Source organism: Lupinus angustifolius, chromosome LG01 (genome assembly GCF_001865875.1).
Source record: "Lupinus angustifolius cultivar Tanjil chromosome LG01, LupAngTanjil_v1.0, whole genome shotgun sequence".
Taxonomy (NCBI): domain Eukaryota; kingdom Viridiplantae; phylum Streptophyta; class Magnoliopsida; order Fabales; family Fabaceae; genus Lupinus; species Lupinus angustifolius.
In genome coordinates, this window is record NC_032009.1 from 978,150 (window position 1) to 998,298 (window position 20,149).

The following is a 20,149-nucleotide window of genomic DNA, read 5'->3' on the forward strand; positions in this document are numbered from 1 at the left end:
TATTCTAGGAACTCAATCAAAATTCTGTTGCTGCATAAAATTCTAATTTAACACAGGTTTAGAAAAATTCATATCATCTGTTGGGCATTTTAAAATAGAATATGGTCAATTAATATCCAATATATAAACACCCATCAATGCTTTTTCCTTCTATAAAATATAACGTAAGGTTAACATTACCATATATCATTTAAACCAAAAAGGTAAAACAGGAAAATTTTGTGACCAAATATATGTTTGAGACAAATGCCACTGTTAGCAATTCAAATTTAAGCCAAAAAACTTCACAACCATACCTAACATTATCAACTGCATGAAATGAAATAGGATTTAGAACCTTCCTTTCCGAACTCTTGCCCAAGCTATAGCTGCAACTGCAGCACCCCCCATATGTGTAGCTCCTGATATACGATTATCTCCCTATAATTTCAAAATTAACATTATTTTTAATATCAAACCATGGAATAAATATAGTGAAGTGGAGTTCATAAGATAATCATCATATATATAGAATGCTTGGTAGGAGTTTAAAGGGGAGGGATAACAAATTATAATGCATCATAGTATTTATACTATATATCTATTATTATACACACCTAAATTCATTGCCAGTTATCACCATTTTTTCATTCCTACCAAACATACACATATTACATACACAGGAAAGTTCCCAGCATTATTTTAGTTTGAGGTTTTTTTTAAGAGGTCTAAGACATCATGATGCTAAGAAGATGGTGTCTACAGAAATTTCATACTATAGGACAGATTTACTGGATGGTGTAAGTTCGAAAAATGCTATGAATAATATCTGTAAGCACAATAAGTAAGCCTTCAGAGAGTCCAACATACCTCTAATATCAACAGCATATCTTTCCCGATCAAATAGATGCCCTTAATTAACAATAATTGATAAGGCGGGAGGAAACGATGTGTTAGTATCGACATTATCAACTTCATAGTTTTGACATAGCATAAGGTTGAGAAGAGCTTACCAGCAAGATAGCAGGAACTGGTATAATAAAGTTAAAGTAAAGGGTTGCTTTTGGGAAGAGGAATATATCAAGCAACATAATTGCATTAACTGCTGCACTTGCCCCCTATACATTGACAAGTTCAAGTAAAATTGATATCAGGCAGTCACTTTAACCAATGTCGCAAGTGACACAAGCATATATCGATTACCATACAAAATAACATGATGATCTAACTATACTTACAGAAATATTTGTAACTTGAGAGAAGATGATAGCAAAGATAGAATAGAATCTGGAAGTTTGCAACTAGGACAATTTAATAGAATCTAATGGCCAGCATATAATTGATTAATGGTGGTAGACAATGACAACTCTTTCCTACTAGGTGGGTTCAACTATATTAAATTAAACGGAAACATTGTTCTATCAAAAAACCAAGTCCTCGGGTAGCCAATATTTCCTAATGGAACCTAGAGTTTTACTTCAACTTCCTCTCCCTCAGATTGTGGGGCTATCCACCAGTTGATCAATTCTTCCAATGAAAGCTTCTATTGGTCTTCTCAAATGTTTATGTCATCTTAGGCGTGACTACCAACTGTTCCTAAATAGTTGTCACTCCTACTTTCTATCTAATAAGTCCATTATTGATCTTCTCTCTTGTATGTTAGTCACTCATCCAACACAACATTCTCATATCTATCACGTTTATCTTGTGCTTGTTTTATCACTTTACTACCAAACATTCAGAACTATAAAGCATCACTGATCTTATGCCTATGCGGAACGTTTTTCTTTTAGATTCATGGATACCTTTAAATGATTTCTAAACAGAAAGATCTGTAAAGGAATCAACACAAAATAAAAGCAGATATAATTCCATCAAAATGCTTGGCTCGTGAAAAACAATTGAAAAGCCATCAACAAGAACATATGTTATCAGAAATTAGGGTCTCGCTACTTGAAGAAGGGGAGCCCATTATTATAGAATAGCGACAAAACTTACCAATGCTAATTCCTTTGACCTCCATCTCAGCTGCAAACAAAATGCAGATAATGTTAAAAATTCACTAAAAAGGTTGATAAGAACTTTCCACATCTGGTAAACTATTTCAACCACGAGAATAAAAATATACTTTTGATAGTATGTTAAAGAAATTTGTCACTAGTCACCTTAGACGTAAATATACTTATCATTGCATACTAATCTATATCCAAATGATCCTTTTTTGGTCCATCTTTAAGAAAGTTCATTCATAAATCTTACTTTTGAATCAAGTGTACAAAATTATAAGTTTTAAAAGTTGAAGGTATATCAGAATGAAAGTGAAATCTAGAAATTCATATTTCAAAAGGTTGTGATTGAAGAATTCACATGTTAATTAGTGGTTTTTCTATTTTCAGGGGCAGGGATTAAATCAAGATTTATTCATTTTCTTTTACCTAGAAAATTAGAAATGAAAAGAAAAATTTGTTATTTAATTGCTCAATAGATATTGTACTAATTTTTAGTCATCATTGTACCTTTGATGTTTGAGCCTTATAGGCTTGATGTGCCAAGTAAAAAACAGCACCACCAACTGCCCCAGCAAAATACAGCTTCAGCAAAAAATCAGTTCCAAAACTTCTTCCGATCTGTCCAAAGACCCAATGGAAAAAGTTAAGTGTAATGGAAGTTAATGGAACTTGTAACTCATTTAAGAAAAGAAGTAAGAATGAAAGAAATCTATCAATTAAGTGATGGTATCATTTAAGTGTGCCAAAAAGAAAAGATGAACGGAAAAGACATTAGATTAACTAAAAAATGTTTAAACAGCATCAGAAATCCCAAACACAAGATTTCTAAGGGATGGCCAATGACAACGATATCTTTCTTCTTTTGGTAAACTCACATCTTCAAATCTTATGCAGCAAAAGTCTTTTAAGATATAGTACCTTGTTAAACTAAAAATTCAATAGTTATCCTGTTTGTTATGGGTTTTACTTCCTTTTCCCTAGGATCTTTAGAAAAAGGAAACACCACTGACTCCGGTTCCTAAATTTCACATCTACCAAGAAATGGTAAACTGAATGAATCCTGACTTATTTAACACATTGAGTACATAAGTCTATATATTAAAAAACTACAAATAAAAAATGCAACATAAGCCACAAGAGAACAAGATGAAGTGGATTTGCATCAAGTTTAAAGCTAGAAGTTTCAACAAAAAGAGGACTACCTATAGCTATAGGTGTGTTCTGTGATAATTAGATTTGCATTCAGTATATTGGAGGTATTAATCATTTCACAATTGACATAAACAAAATTTTAAGAGACAGAAAATCTGGGAAGTCCCAACATCCACCCAAATGCATAACCCCAATAGTTTGGCATAGCTAAGAAGTTTAAATTATGACATGTTTCATCTCAAAACTATTGCCCTTCACAGAATTTAAGTATCTGAATTTCATAACCAAATGACATATAATTCATTGTTTTTCATTAATGTCAACATACCAACCCAAAACAACACATTAGAAAGTCACATAAGGGAAAGGAGGAAAACTTTAAGAAAGATACAAGAGAGAAATAATGACCAAAAGTATAATTTTAGAGCATGCTATCGTACATTCGTTCCAAAGAAGTAGAGTCCAATCATGTTGGAAATTATATGCCCGGTCTCTACGTGACTGAATGCATTGGTTATCACGGTGTGCAAACGTCCACTTTCTATATTGTCCAAAGAGATCTGTCCACATAAAATAATTGAATTAATAGTCAAGACTCAATATGAAGTTGAATCCATGCAGAAAATAGCATTGACACAATACACTTCTCAATTCCACCCTTCAACTTCTGGTAAGTACCACGCCAGCGATCATTATTATTTTGACTAAATATATACTAATACATATTTATCAGGTATGGATTTGGTCTCAATGTTTCACGATATCTTCAAAAAATAAACTTCAACTTGAAATGTGATATTATGGTTAGTAGGAATCATTTGAAGCTTCAAAACTCCTGTATTGTCTCTCTACAATAAATAAAAATAAAGACAGGGGTAATATATCATGCTGCATGACACTAACACTATCTCATTATGAAGAATTTCCTAAGAAATGTTTGATGCACCCACAACACAGGTGGGACTTGGGAGTGTCACACAAAGCAATGGTCTAGCAAATAATATCTACAAGTGGCATCATCAAATTGATCAAAGATTATAAATCAGGAGTCGGGACAATCACGGTGAAGTTATTTATCATAAAGTTTTCATCTGCTATCCTCCATAATAAAAAAACAGCAACATTAGCTCCAATCAAGCCCAAGACCACTTCATTAGGTGTTAGCCTGTGGATCCATGATCTCCTGCAAACAAGTAAAAATATATTAGAGATTACCATATCAAATGTAAACACTAAACATTCTAAACATGTGTGCTACAGATCATGGCTTTTCTGCATAGTATTACCAACAGGAAGCCTTTTATTTGTATGCTTCTTTTGATGGAAAGGCGCATTTATTAAACAAAGGTCACACATATCAGTTCCTCGCATTTATCAGAAACAGGAAGTTTTCTCTAGTAAGTTATCAAATTTGTTATAAGTGAGTGAAACTCTCTATAGATGGCAAAACTACGAACCTTTTTCTTAATGAGTAGCAAACTAAATTTCGACCCTCCAACTATAGAACCCTCCTTGAACTAAATTTTAAGTTCTCCCCTATCAGACTATTACCAGGAAATAAAATCACAAGGCTTGTCCAAACACCATTGTCGGAGGAAATTCAGAACAAAATTGCAACAATTCTCGGTTCAATCAAAGGAAGCAATGTCGAAAACCACCAATGTAATAACTAGTCGAATCAAAGTTCCAAAACAAAACAGATATTTTTAAGGTGATCAAAATGACATTTTGGGTTGACAAGGCAAAAATCAAGACAGGTGATATTCACTAAAGTTCACCCCCAAACAAAATATATAGATCAGAATGAAAAACATCATAAACCCTAATTAAACCTCAATGAGATATGGGATAATAAAATTGACGAGTGAAAGCAAAGACCATTATGATTATTATCTCATTTCATAATCGTAATCCAAACCAATGCTTTAGACAGTAAGAGAAAAAATTAGAAGCAAAAAGAAAATGAAAAATTGTTAATTTAATTTAACCACCAGTAACCAAAACAAAACAGGTTGGGGTAGAAAATTACCAACTGCGTTGGTAAAAATTAGAAATTTGGTTGAAATCAAAGCTCTGACGTCGAAAATAAAGTGTGGGTAGGTTGGAGGTGCAGTGAAAGAGAGTTTTGAGGCGCGTAATGAGTGGAATTGTGGTGGAAATAGAGTTATGGGAATGAAAAGGATGAAGTGGGTGAGTGAAGAATGAGTTATTGGGTTTTGGGAGAGAGGTGAAGACACGGTGTGTGAAAGTGTGAGTGTGACTATTGAAGATGGTTCGGTGAGAAATGAAGTGATTTTGTGTATGTGAGAGTGAGACCAGTTTGTGAACAAAGCTCTTCTGCATTTTGTTTTGCCAACTGCTCTCTCATTCATACCATGGCTATGCCACCCTTATATACTTCAAAGTTCAAAAAATGCTTTCAACCTTGTCAAGTTCGGACTGGTTAGAAAAATAGTTAATAATTAAATTTTAATTTAAATATATTTTCTCGATCAATCATAAGATCATGACACATGGAATGGTACAAACTGTGGGGTCCATCAACTTCACACCTTAGCCATTAATTATAAAGAAATCCAACAATTTGAATTAGTTTTCTTACTATCTATCAATAAGATGCCAAATAAGTTTTTGGGTAAAAACTATATTATTTAATGATGTTTTTAATTTATTTGCCATATTTTATTCTCATAAAACAATTTTTGCATGATGTTAAATTAGGTATTATGTGATAGTAATGTTTTTGAAGTTGAGTATAATTTTTTTAACTAATATTAGATATTATTACAATTTTTTTAGAATTTTTCTAAGGTAAATCTAAAAATTATTAAAATAATTTTATATGATAATATATAGTTACTCCTATAACATTACAGTAATTAAAAAACAACTTATTAAATAATTAACCTTTTTAAATAGGTCACTTTTTTATGCAAATATATAATATGACATGAAATACACCATTATCTAAATTGATGTTGAACTTGCAGATAATCTCATAATAATGTTTATAGTGTTGATTTTGATGCAGTTTTTTTTTGTATCCCACAGGTATTCTCGTCGTACCGGAGGTAATTGAATGCAAAACTATTGCTCCAAGAGCTTAAAAACAGAATAAAACAAACACAAGAAAATTGATTTTTATTTCGTACTAGATTGGTCATTAATGACCAGTATCCACAATTTCTTGCTATAAACTTAATGTTGTAACTTGCTAGTTGCAACTATGGTAATGAGTGTCTTCCAAGGAACTTGTGCCTCAAACTAAAAGTACCATTTGCGGTAGGAAGATTAGTGTGTCACAAGCAACTTGACAAAGTGTTATTCATAATCAGATTGATTCAGATTTTGCTGTTTGTAGTTGTCTTCTGACTAATGCAGTATAGACACCATCCTTGCTCAGAAGCTCATCATGAGTGCCCTTTTCAACTACTTGTCCATCTGAAACAACCGCAACAGTATCGGCAGTTTTAACTGTTGATAACCGATGAGCAATAACTAGAACTGTCCTTCCCTTCATAAGAGAATCCATGGCATCCTGCACCATATTCATCGCATGTTAGCTTATATTTTGTACAGAAGTTTAAAGATAAGATTAAAAGGAAGCTCATATGTGTATGGAACTGGAATAAGAAACAACCGAAATAATAAGTTAACTTGCCTGTACTAGGTATTCACTTTCAGCATCTAAGGCGCTGGTGGCTTCATCGAGAAGGAGAATTTTGGGGTCCATAAGCAGAGCTCTAGCAATTGCTATTCTCTGTTTCTGCCCTCCTGAAAGCCTTACCCCGCGCTCTCCAACAAAAGTCTGGTATTTCTCTGGGAATTTTGATATAAATTCATGTGCATTGGCCATTTTCTGCATTCAAATCCATACCAATAATGAGCGAAAGAGAGTTAGGAGAGACGTGTCTCATTGCTGAAAGAAGACATTAAATACCGCTGCATTTTCTATATCAACAGTGTTAACTTTGCCATCAAATCCGTAAGCTATGTTCTCCTCTATGGAACAGTTGAAGAGTGTAGGCTCCTGACTCACTATGCTTATCTGTAAATACAAGAGCAAACTGCACTAAATCTAAGTTTTCAATATCACAAAAGAAATTAGATTGGATAGTTCCATTTCTTTTGTTAACATGGCATATTCAAACTGTAGTTCAGCAAACTCATTTCTCAAACAAAATTTTACATTTTGAAGTACTAAGCCATATTACATGGCAGTTAGACTAAGCCTCAGTGACAACATGATAAGAAAAAGGCATTTAATAAAAAGTTTTTCGCCTTGACTTCGTTGGGACTATTCAGGATTCCCTCCCATACCCAAAATACTGCAAAATAAACAGGTTTCTAAAACTAAAAAAACATGACACCACGACAACACTAAATTGGAGTGTTCACACTTAAATGTACTTTTGATATTAATCTGCCTATATGTTGTAAATATGTTTTGCCAGGAAGTGGAACATCTGTTGCAGTGCCAACATATTAATTCATGGTCCCTGTGATCGGCAGTAGATAGTAATAGGCTAAGAAATACTTTTTTGGTAACTAATGTTAAGAACTACATATTGCAAAATTCAGGATAAAGATACCTTTATGTGTAAATGCTTGTGTGATATTTCAACCAGAGGAACCCCATTCACCAGAATATTTCCCTTGGTTGGGTCATAAAATCTTTCAATTAAGTTGGCTATGGTAGTCTGCACAAATAAGAAATTGGTTCATGTACATGACATTTTTCCTTTTACGTCACTGTGCTCTGTACATTTCTTGCGATGCTTCAATTACATCATGTTAATATGAACCGTGTGAAATGATGACCTGTGAAAATAAACACAGAAAAGGAAAATAACAAGAAGATCACAATGAGAGAAGATATGAACCATACCTTTCCGCCACCACTAGGACCAACAAGAGCAACCTTTGAGCCAGGCCGCAGTTTCATTGTAATGCCCTAAAGATGAACAATGCAGCATATTTTGTTAGAATAATTTAACCATTGAACTTGTACGACATATGTACCACCATAACAGAAAACTAGAGGGAAATTGCTACCTTGAGCACCATATGATTAGGGCGTGATGGATAGGAAAACCATACATCATCTAGTTCCACTTCCCCATCTTGATCACTACAGTAGTAGACATTGAGTGTCACTTTTCATTGTAAGAGATCAACTAAATTTATGTAAATATTACTTAAATTAATATTAAGTAATGGAAAGAGTGAAAGAGAAGCTTATGCTTTCACTTTCTATATTATAAAGTTTCACTTCACTGTAACACAAAAGATCACCTAAATTTTATGAAAACAGTTCTTAAGTTCACATTATATAATGGAAAGAGAATCTCATGCTTCCACCTTCTATATTATAAAGTTTCACTTCACTGTAACACTAAGAGACCACCCAAATTTTATGAAAATGGTTCTTAAGTTCTCATTATATAATGGAAAGAGAAGCTCACGCTTTCACCTTCTATATTATAAAGTTTCAGTTGACTGTAACACTAAGGACGGTGGGCTCAAAGCACCTATACATTTGCAAGATCTATTTCATGATAAGCAGTTTATCAGTTTACCACTTTGAGTGCAGAATTGGGACACTAGAAAGTCTAGTAACAAGAATTCAAAAGCTAATCTCCTTGATCTCACATCCTACACTAGGTGTATTCCAGGATAGTAAAATACTAAAATAGCTGTAGGTGTATGCCCCTAAGAGTTAGCTCAGTCGGAAGATTTGCGGGACATAAAGTATGAGCACCTACGTTCAAACCCCAACAGGTGCACAATCTCTCTCACCCTCTCCCCGTCAAACATTGCCTATAAAAAACTATAGGGAGGAGGGAAATCTGTAAATAGAACTTATACATGTGGGGAAATATAGGAAACTGACCCCAGAGGACACTTATTTCCAGACTTCGGCATAGATGAAATTCGATCCATAATTTGAAATACCCTTCTGCTAGCACCTGCAGCTTTCATAACTACCGTATACAATCCTGACAGACCAGATATAGAAGATCCCACTACAAGGCAAAGTAATTGAGTCAGCGATATGCGGGCCTGTACCCACCCCAAGAAAAAAAACAAAATAGAAAGAGGAACTTACCTGAGAGACTATAAAGAATGAAAGACGTAAGATCACCCGAGGTCATGGAACCTTTGATTGTCAAATTAGCTCCATATATAACAACTACAATAACTGAAAGTGTAGATGCTGCATTAAGGCCTCCAGAAAAGAGTCCAACGACTTTCTGTATCACCAAGCAGATAAGATTAAATGTTGCAAAGGAAAACAAACAAATTTACACACAAGCACATAGATCAAAATATAAATGACAAACTCACAGCTTGCTTAAGTCCAAGCTTAAGTGTCTCATCAACTTTCTCAGAGTAGCGCGATATTTCATAATCCTCTTGAGCGAAAGATCTTACTGTCCTTATAGCACCAAAAGATTCCTAAGCAATGCTGACAAAATTAGTATCAGTTTAAATATCTTTTAGTGTAATGTATGTTTAATGGGATACCTCAGCAATTGAAGAAGCTACTGCAGCTGCAGCTTGAGTTTTATGAGAAAGTTCACGTAGGAAACGACCAAATTTGCGAACAGCAACAGAAATAACAGGCACGACAGCCAAAGCCAACACTACAAAATGATGCAAAAGGAGAGAGAGCAAACCAAGTCAGGATAAACACAGACAACATGTCTAGTTCATGAAGTGAACCTTCAATCCTTGATAACTCACATGTTAACTCCCATGATGTTGCAAACATGAAGCTGAGACCAATAAGTGCTGTTGATAAGTTTCTGAGTGCCTCGGAAAGATTGGTAGTTGCAGCATTCTTAATGATCTGCGTATCTTCTGATAGCCTACTTAAAAGTTCCCCGGTACGAGTAACATCAAAGAAGGCTATTTCCTGAAAACTCGTAATTATTAAAAAAACAAGCTTTTATTGTGAGGCAAGGGTAAGTACAAGCTGCAATGTTGAAATTTCTACTCTCCAAGTGAACAACAGTAACACAAACAAAGAGAAACGATGCAAGAGACATTATGACAATAATGTTTTACCTGGTTTACAAGGTGACTGAACAAATTCTTTCTCAGTCGTGCAACAACCCTTTCACTAGCAGAAGAAAAAAGCCAAGCTCGAAGTGCTGAGCAAACAGAACTGAAAATCAGAGATTTCATGTGACAGATCAGAATTCATGACTATATGCAGATAAAACTATACGATCAATATTCAATTGGAAATTACTCAAGGTCTCAAGCAAGGGTCATACCCAACAATAACAATCAGAAATATCTCTAGAATTGTGCCCTTAACAGCATTTAAAGCTTTGTCTTTCTCTTCAGGTGTTCGAAGATCTCTTGAGACAATGTCAATTATCTTCCCACCAAATTTTTGCTGTAGCAGCAACATTTACATGGTCATTAGAAAGTAGCTTTGATTTGATATCTGGCAATGTTGGCAACAATTTTACATGCTATCATAATTTTGAGTGTGTGCACTTGTGTAAGTGTGTGAGAGAGAAAGAGAGGGAGATAGTAAACGATGCATACAACTAAGATACTTGTTGTGGCTGCAATCAACAGGGCCACTGTACCAATCACCAACTTTCCAGCCTCAGGCTTTGCCTGTAATTAATAATTAAGAAAAAAAGCAGGTTTAATGAGCACAAAAGTATGGCAGAAATGCAACCGAAGAAACACTGGCCACTTACAAGTGAAAACACTCGAAAAAATCCCACATTTGCCGCCTGATATGTATACACACAAAGTTAGCAATTGTGGATATAAATATGATGCTATGAGATATTATAGAGAGATTCCAATTATGTATAACAATGATTACCGGCACTGCATCACCGTGCTCAAGGTCTGAGACTTGACCTGCAGGGGCATCATCCCTCTTTCCCCCTTCCTACATAGATCAGAAAAATCAATGGAATACAAGGATAAATTCAGTTCCAACTCATGTAGTACTTTCAAATTACGCAATGGCAATTACGGCTGCAGTATTGCGGTTTTAGTAGTTTTCGAAACCGCGGGCACAATTAGGAATCTCCAAATTCACACCACTCCAACAATTGCAGCCACATTTTATGGTTCAATATAACCACTGCCGCAAATGAAAACCATTATGTCCAAAAAACAATTTTGCAGTATTAAATTTTCGAAAATGGATAACTATATAAAGAATCAGAGACTTCACTAAAATACTAACAGTGTTTCAGAGAGAACAACAATTATAGTTAGTTTGGTAGCCTTAAACAATAAACCATTCATAAGTTTCAAAAACTATGTTGTCTCATCAACCTCCAAAATCAAAATAAAAAAAAATAAAATATGATTGAGCAAAAGAATCAGGTAAATTATGAGCTGAAATTAATAAACATAAAAAAGTTGGAGAAAATTGTTCTTACAACACGCTCAGCTTCTAAGAGAGGAGCTTTTTCAGTTCTTGATTCCCTCATCTTTTTTTCTGATTATCCCACCAAATCAAACTTACCTATAACAATACTTTACTCCTTAAATACATAATTAAATAAGAGAAAACAGTGTGATGGAAAAAATAATGACCACAAAAATATAATATAATGGAAAAAAAATACAATAAATAGAACCACTAGACAAAAGTTTAATAAGATTGACTTAATGAGGTAAGGTTTTATGAATAAGTGTAAAATGCATATATTTACAGTGTAAACATTTATACACATGCACTTCATCATCCATCGTTCATTTGGATTATCCATCGTTCATTTGGATGATACAATAACAATGTATAAAATATACTGATCAATGCATATATCTTTTTCTCATCAAAAATACATTTACTAGACAAAAAATTTAAACTTTTCAGTTAGGGAGAAAGACCCAAAAAGTGGGTGTGGTCCAACTTCAACCAGAAAGACTGGGTGATTATTGGCCATTTATTTGGTAGAGGATAAATTTAATCATAAAATATATTTATTTTGTATTGTGACATTGTTAATATAAAAATTTATATATTTATTATTCATTTATATCATATATATTTAAATTTATTGATAGTTAAATATAAATGATAAATGATAGATAATGTAAAATTATAAAAACTCTTTATGTCTATATCATTTTATATAGAATGTATTAGTCCATGGAGAAAATGGTGTTTAATAATTTAAACGTTATTATCTTATGTCTCACCTGTTGAGTGTGAGAAAGTGACAACACGACCAAGAGGCTCACCATTAGTCAGGAAAAAATAGAATAATATATTTTTTGATATAAGATATAAGTTATCTCATTCGACCAATAAAATAACGATATCTCTAATTAATATTTTATATAAAAAAAATTAAAACAAAATAGTGCATATGTTATGTTTTTATTGGCTAAATGAGATAAGTTATTTTTTGATACGAATACATATTTTATTCTCTTATAAAAAAATAGACGGGTTAGGTGAATCATGTTTATGGAATTTGCTTAACAAGGAAAAAGGAGGTGTGATCTTAATAGGCTAAAACAAGCAATGAAATATATTAAGAAAATGAAGAAATAGATTATTTTATATATTAGTATGTGAAGATCTTGCTAGGGAAGTGTATACCTGGGGTTGAATCCCTTATTTTGTTCAATAATTATCTTATTTTTTATATAAACTGTTTTGTTATATTATAAGTTATCTTTTTGTTATGTTTAGGCATATACATCTGTTTTGAAAAACGCAAACGTCAGCAACTACGTCATTCACAATCTAAATGGATATGTTGTATATAGTATATACTTTTCTGTACTTAGTTTGGTCCGTGAATGTGGTCCCCACATTCCTTGGACACAAAGATTCCTATGTAGTTGCCTGGTTTAAAGGCCTAGAATGTTTGGGCCTGTTTGAGTATTTTTAACCTCGATCCATTTTTCATCATTCTTATAAGAGGATTGCGGTTAATCGATTAACAATATTGAAATATATTTTGTTATTTAGGTTAATTTTGTATTAACCTTTTGTTAGTGGGTTAGTTAATTTTGGTTAGGGTATTAGTTTTTCATTCCTTATATATAAAGAATTCATCGTGACTTTGTATTATAATTCATTCAATATTCAATATGATGAGAAGAGATATAATTCATCAATAAGCATATTGTTCATTCATTTCTTATCCTTCTTGTTTATTAAGAAGATTTATCCATGACTTATACATTTTAACAATATGATTAGGTATATTGATTTATGATAAGATATTTAAAGTTTATTATAAATAGATGAACATAATTTGGTAGATGATGATTGAATTTTTTTTGAAGCATAGTATCCAAAGTTTAAACCCATTTTTATAGGACAAAGTGTATATAATCGAAATTTATTTTGATCATCTCTATACCATAAGGCAAACCATTCTTTGAACCCTTAATGCAAAAAAATAAAACTATTAGTCTAGCTACTGATAAATGTTCATCAACCGTAGTGATTTATTACCTTATTCATAAATATATGTTCATTGACTTGCTTACACATGAAATCTATTTAAAGACCTTACCTTTAAAATAATGTTTGGATCATATTGTCAAACCAAACTTTAGAAAATGGTGTACCTTAGGCTAATAGGTTAGACAATGTTGGTGAAATTCGAACCGGATATTAAATTGGAAGAGTTTCGGTATAAGGTTTCTGGTTTAAACGGTTAAACCGTTCAGCCGAACCGGATAATTTTATATATAATTAATAGTTTTTATCAATAAATATATGCTTATATATAAATATAAAATTTTATATAATTAATAACTATGTATAATCATATTGAAATAACATCTCTCAAATTTTTATTGGACCGGAGTAAAACAAAAAGATTAGAGTATGTTACATTTTTAATTTTAAGTAAATCGTTCGGTTTACTTCTCGGGTTATATCCGTTCAACCGGGTTTAACACAGTCGGACTAAAATTTCGTAGTTTAAAGTGGTCCAACATTCATTCGGTTAATATTGTAAACCAAAACCTTTATCAAATTCAGTCAATGATCAAACCAATCAGACTGTCTAACACGGTTCGGTTTTCACAATTAAAATTAAATTTGATGTATCTTGTTTATTTAAATCATGTGGCATGCATGTGGCAAAACCTGAGAATGGATTTCGGCATTCTGGAAGGCCCAACCCCGATAGTTATGCCGCAACCATCAATGGTCACATGTAATTCCTAATATACATCGTTCTATTCATAAACCCAAATAGACTAAAATATTCCTCAACCTATGTTGTTATCTGTTTATTAACTTGTAAATATTTTTCTGTGAACAACATCTTAGAAAATAAGGGATGATTAATTTATGTTGAGAAGAGGTTATTTGAGTACATTTTATATTTATCAGCAAAAAAACTTAAGTAAAAGTTTTATTATTGGTTATTAAAAAACAATACAAATATATATATTGATTATATATAATTTTGATATTCACACCGCATAAATATGATACTTTTTTTAAATACATGATAATGATTGAAAGCAAACATCATTCTTAAGAAATTCAACCACCTTTTTTGATTTATTATTTGTAATATTCTAGAAGCTTTTTTTGTTTATCATACCTTTGACTGAAAAACTATTCTATCGAGGTCGCCTCTCATTGCAAATGTAATCATCATTGGAAAATAACATTGTTCTTTAATCTTCTATGGTATCCAATAATCTAGATTTTCCCAAACATTATACCAACATATTCTTGATAAAGTCTCACAAAAAAGTTAAACTAATTTTGGATTAGTTCAAAAAACTAATATTATTTATCAGTAGGGATAAACTAATTTTCGTCTAACTATTTTTATGCATTATCCATATGAATTAGTAACTCTGGGTATTCGAAGTATCGAAATAAAAGATCAATTCCATATAGTTATTATAAACATAAATGTATGTATCTCCAAATATGATGGGTTGGTTTCATCTCCATATAAGCTTTTTGTCGATGTTATTATAATGATACATAATCGCAAGTTTTTTCTCCTTTCCCTTACTTGTTCATGGATTCGGTGTGAAGTCCCTCAAGTTATTTGAATTGGAATGTATAAGGTTGTTGTGAATAAGATCACCACTTGTTCTCCTAACCCCTTCTTTATTTTTAATATAATATATTGCTGATAAAAAAAAAAAATAGCAAGATTTGTTATACTTTTTTTAACTAATTGAGAGAGTTTTCGAAGCAAAGTGGAAATGTGGTGTGTAATTGTGTACACTACATTATTAATTAATATATCATGATAATTATCGAATCTCGAAATCCACGAGTCAAAGATTTGCTACCATATGATTGTACTAATTCTGAGTTGCATGAAAATTCATGTGAATTAAGTTGTTATATCACATGTTTTTTATGATGGAAACGGTTCTCCCGGAAGATCAGAATTATTTTATACATCATTTTTTTAAATAAAGCAACATCCTCTATCTTAATTATTCTATATGATTAAGGATATGATTGTGATAAAGATATCTAATGAAATATATTTTATATAGCTACTTTATGGTTAACTTCATGAAGAAGACTTGGAATTGTTTTAACTTTTAATACATTACTTGCAGCTTCCTTTCTACATTTATGCAAAAGATGTCACATTTTGAAAAAGGGTCTATAACAACTTGTGAAGTTATTTTTATGACTGTTTAGAAGTTTTAATTCACTATTCCCTTTTACATGCATAATTGAGAATTTACGTGTCTTATGACAAAAATATTTTAAGATATCAATTAACCATAATACGTTATTTAATTTTTGGTAAGAGTTCTAATGAGAGAGAGAAAAGGGAGGGGCGGGATATGGTCAAGGGATAAGTTAAATAAACGAACTGAATACAATTCAACTCGTTAGGTTTATTTAATTTATGAATTAACTTTATCAAACTAAATAATAAAATGAATTTCGAACGAATACTGAATTAGTTCGATTCAATGTAACGTAAAATATTAGTAGTACTTGTAACATGAGATATTAATTGAAACTAACTTGACCGTAAATTATGTTGCCATGTGTTGCTCATATTGTTAAACTGCAATCATCACATGAAGTTGAAACCGTTATTCCTTGAAAGTTGAAACAAAACACCGGATTTTTTGCTAGTCAGAGACAGCTTTTTCATACGACTCATACATTTATTCTTTAGAGCAGTGAAAGTTCATGATACGTGTAAAAAAAATTGCGTGAACAAATCACTACAATTTTCAATAACTTAGATAACTTGAACGCTCGAGATATAGCTAATGATTATCATTTTTATTATGTTCATTAACATTTTCTTTCACTTGTCCCTTTCAATGATGAGAAATTAAAATTTAGTTATGGTTTACAGAGAAAAATGTAATAAATTCCTCATTATGCAAATTCTAATAAAATATGATGTTGATGAAACTAAAAAACATTTAAGAGTTACTTCCTATCAGATCTTGACGATTAATTTATCGAAGACAAACATTGGTTGTGTGAGAGATTCATGATTGTACAAATTCTAACAAAATATGATTCCATCAATTACATGTGTGAAGTGAATCTCATTAATGTGTTATGCAAAATTTTCCATAAAAGGCACATAGACATGCACAATACACAATTCTACACATATCAAAACCCTAATATCATATAGGTATTTAAGTATTGGGCCGAAAAGGAGTCGGGTAGAGTAGAATCCGAGCTCAACTCACCAATTGATAAGAATAAGTTTACTTTAAAACTTGACTCAAGTTTGATACAAAATATTTTTCTAACTCAAATCTAATTTAAATTTATGAACTATTAAATTCGACTTGTGAACTCGAATTAATTTAATTAAATAGGAGCTTATAAACTAGTTAGTTTAATTCATTAGCTTGACCAATTGTAAAATTAAATAGTTTCTATTTATATGATACATATAAATAGAAAGATTTTTTATTAACTAAACTATTTAACTCAAAAATGACATATTTTGCTTATTGTATATAGTTGGTTGAATGTGTGAGAATCACATTTGTAACATATTTAAATTGAAATCATTTAATTTTTACTTACTCAAAAGTAAGATATATGAAATAGAGTAGTAACACGCAAAGTTAATTTTTATTTATTGATTTCGTAGAAAGATTCTTCAATCTCGTCCGAAAGTGTTCTATAACTGTTACAAAGTACGTTGGTTATAAATAGTGGTCATGGTCTTGGTCTTCCACTTCAACTCAATTTCACGCTTTTCTCTCTTCTACACCTTCCAACCTTCTCCTTCTTCATCTTCTCATCACAACAACAATGTCTTCTGAACTTTGTTATCTCATTTTTCCTGCACTTTTGTGCTCTACCACACTCTCCTCTCATGTCTTCCTCGCTCTTCTTTTTCTCGCTGCAGTTTTCAGCTACTGGCTTGTTCCTGGTGGGTTAGCTTGGGCTCTAACCTCTAACAAACCCACCATTCCAGGACCTTCCGGTTTCCCGGTACTTGGTCTCGTTTTCGCTTTTACGGGGACCATGACTCATAGGGTTCTCGCTAAGCTTGCTCATGTTTTTAAGGCCAAGCCTTTAATGGCATTTTCCGTTGGCTTTACTCGCTTTATCATTTCCACAAACCCTGACACTGCGAAAGAGATTCTAAACAGTTCTGATTTTGCGGATAGACCTGTTAAAGAATCCGCCTATGAACTTCTCTTTCACCGTGCAATGGGGTTTGCTCCTTTCGGTGAGTACTGGAGGACTTTGAGGAGGATCTCCGCCACCCACCTTTTCTCTCCCCGTAGGATCGCCGCTTCCGGAGAGTTCCGTATGAGCATTGGGGGCAATATGGTAAACCAGATAAAGAGTTTAATGCAAAATAACGATGTTGTTGAGGTAAAGAAAGTTTTGCATTTTGGGTCGTTGAATAATGTTATGATGATGGTTTTTGGGAGGAGTTATGTGTTTGGTGAAGGTGGAGATGATGATGGGTGTGAAGTTGAGGAGTTGGTGAGAGAAGGTTACGATTTACTTGGTGTGTTTAACTGGAGTGACCATTTTCCTCTTCTGGGTTGGCTTGATCTGCAAGGTGTGAGGAAAAGGTGTAGGAATTTGGTGGCTAGAGTGAATGTTTTTGTTGGGAAAATTATATTGGAGCATAGAATGAAAAGGGTGATTTTTGAAGGTGGTGAAAACAAGACTGTGGATGAAGGCTCTTCTGATTTTGTGGAAGTTTTACTGGATTTGGAGAAAGAGAACAAGCTTCAACACTCCGACATGGTCGCTGTTCTTTGGGTGAGTTTTCTCTTTCTCCTTATTTTCATGAATTTTAGGTTAATTACTAAGGTACCTATAACGTGTCACAACTGTTTCCCAGGTTAATTACCTCACGACCAATGCATGTTGCATTGAATTCAGTTTTTGCTTGAAATGAGCTTAAACTCTTCAAACCACGTAATATAATTATTCTGAATTTCTGATTCAAGTTAGTTTTCCAAAATATTTATGAAAAGTTTACACGTCCATTTCTGCATAACCTTATATTATTCTTAACTTTCCAAAAAAAAGCTCAGTTATGTTTATTAATTTTCTTTAGATGGTTCATTTATATGGCAATTATATTCTCTTTTGTTTATAGAATATATAATTCTCCTATACTTCACATTCATCAATTTCATAGAACAAGAATATTTTAATTTCATGTTTAATAGTGATAAATTTGGGGCTTAACATAATATTTGTTGCAGGAGATGATCTTCAGGGGTACTGATACAGTAGCAATCCTTCTAGAATGGATTCTAGCAAGAATGGTTTTACACCCGGAAATCCAAGCCAAGGTTCATGCTGAAATTGACTCAGCTGTTGGCTTAACCCGCACTGTGACCGATGCTGACCTTCCCAACCTCCCATATCTTCGTGCTGTAGTGAAAGAAACACTAAGGTTACACCCACCAGGACCTCTTCTTTCATGGGCAAGGCTCTCAATCCAGGACACCCAAATTGGCCACCACTTCATTCCAGCTGGTACAACTGCCATGGTGAACATGTGGTCCATAACTCATGACCATGAAATTTGGTCTGATCCACAAGAGTTTAAGCCTGAGCGTTTTCTAGAAGAAGATGCACCTAATATTATGGGGTCTGATCTCAGGCTTGCACCTTTTGGAGCTGGAAGAAGGGTGTGTCCTGGAAAAGCTATGGGGTTGGCAACCGTTGAGCTTTGGCTTGCTATGTTATTACAGAACTTTGAATGGGTGCCTAGTGATGATGGTGGTGTGGATTTGTCTGAGTGCTTAAAACTTTCTCTTGAGATGAAATCCTCTTTGCTCTCCAAGGCTATTGCTAGGCCTGTTTGCATCATCCTTCAAGAATGAACATACTTGATTGCAACTCTTAACTGTATGACAATGTTTGCAAAGGTATCTCTATCAATGGGGATAGGGAGTAGAACTAGTACTCAAGTTTGGTTGGTTTACTTGTGTATCTTTTTATATATTTTAATTATGGTTGGACAAGATGTAATATGATCTAATAGTCTAAATATGTGAATTTTAAAAAAGTAGTTTAACTTTTAATTTTAATATATATTTTATGATGTTTATTCAAATTCTGCTTAGGTACATCAAATTTTAGTAGTACATATGTTATATGTTTTAGCCCTTGAGTTTTTAAAAATGCACTTCATTTTATCTCTTTTAACTGATAGAACTTCTTAATGAGTGTGGGATATAATATTATGTTTCAACCAATAACATAACTATGGAAAGTTTTTTATGGTCATTCAGGTAATTCAGCTTAATGATAAATTAAATCAAATCTTTAGTTGATTTTTTACGACTAAATACTGCCACGAGGAGAAAACAAGAATCATTGTTTAACTTTGCCATGGGGAACAATTTGTGATGGATGATTTAGATTTTTTCACAATCTTTAACACATGTTGTGAAGGAATCTAAAGTATGCAAAGGTTAATGTATATTTTGTGGTTTTGGACAGAATACTCCATTCTCTTTTAACATGTCAAATGCTAAAACATTATATTAATCTTTAAGTAACTGAGTAGAGGATGTTAGTTATC

General features: G+C 32.8%; 3 protein-coding genes across 3 annotated transcripts; 1 reads left to right on the forward strand and 2 right to left on the reverse strand.

Moving 5' to 3' along the window:
- LOC109346565 (RHOMBOID-like protein 12, mitochondrial) lies at positions 167-5,701 on the reverse strand. The gene is made up of 9 exons (XM_019586605.1): positions 5,693-5,701; positions 4,692-4,762; positions 4,203-4,323; positions 3,581-3,700; positions 2,496-2,606; positions 1,978-2,007; positions 993-1,097; positions 850-891; positions 167-420 (listed from the first exon to the last, which is right to left on the reverse strand). Exons 1-9 carry the CDS (start codon positions 5,699-5,701, stop codon positions 331-333), a joined length of 699 nt encoding a protein of 232 aa, XP_019442150.1. The 3' UTR covers positions 167-330.
- On the reverse strand, positions 6,259-11,700 carry LOC109344649 (ABC transporter B family member 25). The gene is made up of 17 exons (XM_019583405.1): positions 11,567-11,700; positions 10,996-11,064; positions 10,865-10,900; positions 10,704-10,778; positions 10,424-10,548; positions 10,212-10,311; positions 9,888-10,059; positions 9,669-9,787; positions 9,489-9,599; positions 9,250-9,394; positions 9,034-9,166; positions 8,196-8,271; positions 8,029-8,094; positions 7,733-7,840; positions 7,081-7,188; positions 6,802-6,999; positions 6,259-6,678 (listed from the first exon to the last, which is right to left on the reverse strand). Exons 1-17 carry the CDS (start codon positions 11,615-11,617, stop codon positions 6,472-6,474), a joined length of 1,899 nt encoding a protein of 632 aa, XP_019438950.1. The 5' UTR covers positions 11,618-11,700; the 3' UTR covers positions 6,259-6,471.
- Positions 17,305-19,659, forward strand: LOC109344653 (cytochrome P450 78A5-like). Its single transcript, XM_019583409.1, has 2 exons — positions 17,305-18,366; positions 18,819-19,659. The coding sequence occupies exons 1-2, from the start codon at positions 17,395-17,397 to the stop codon at positions 19,443-19,445; spliced, it is 1,599 nt and encodes a 532-aa protein (XP_019438954.1). The 5' UTR covers positions 17,305-17,394; the 3' UTR covers positions 19,446-19,659.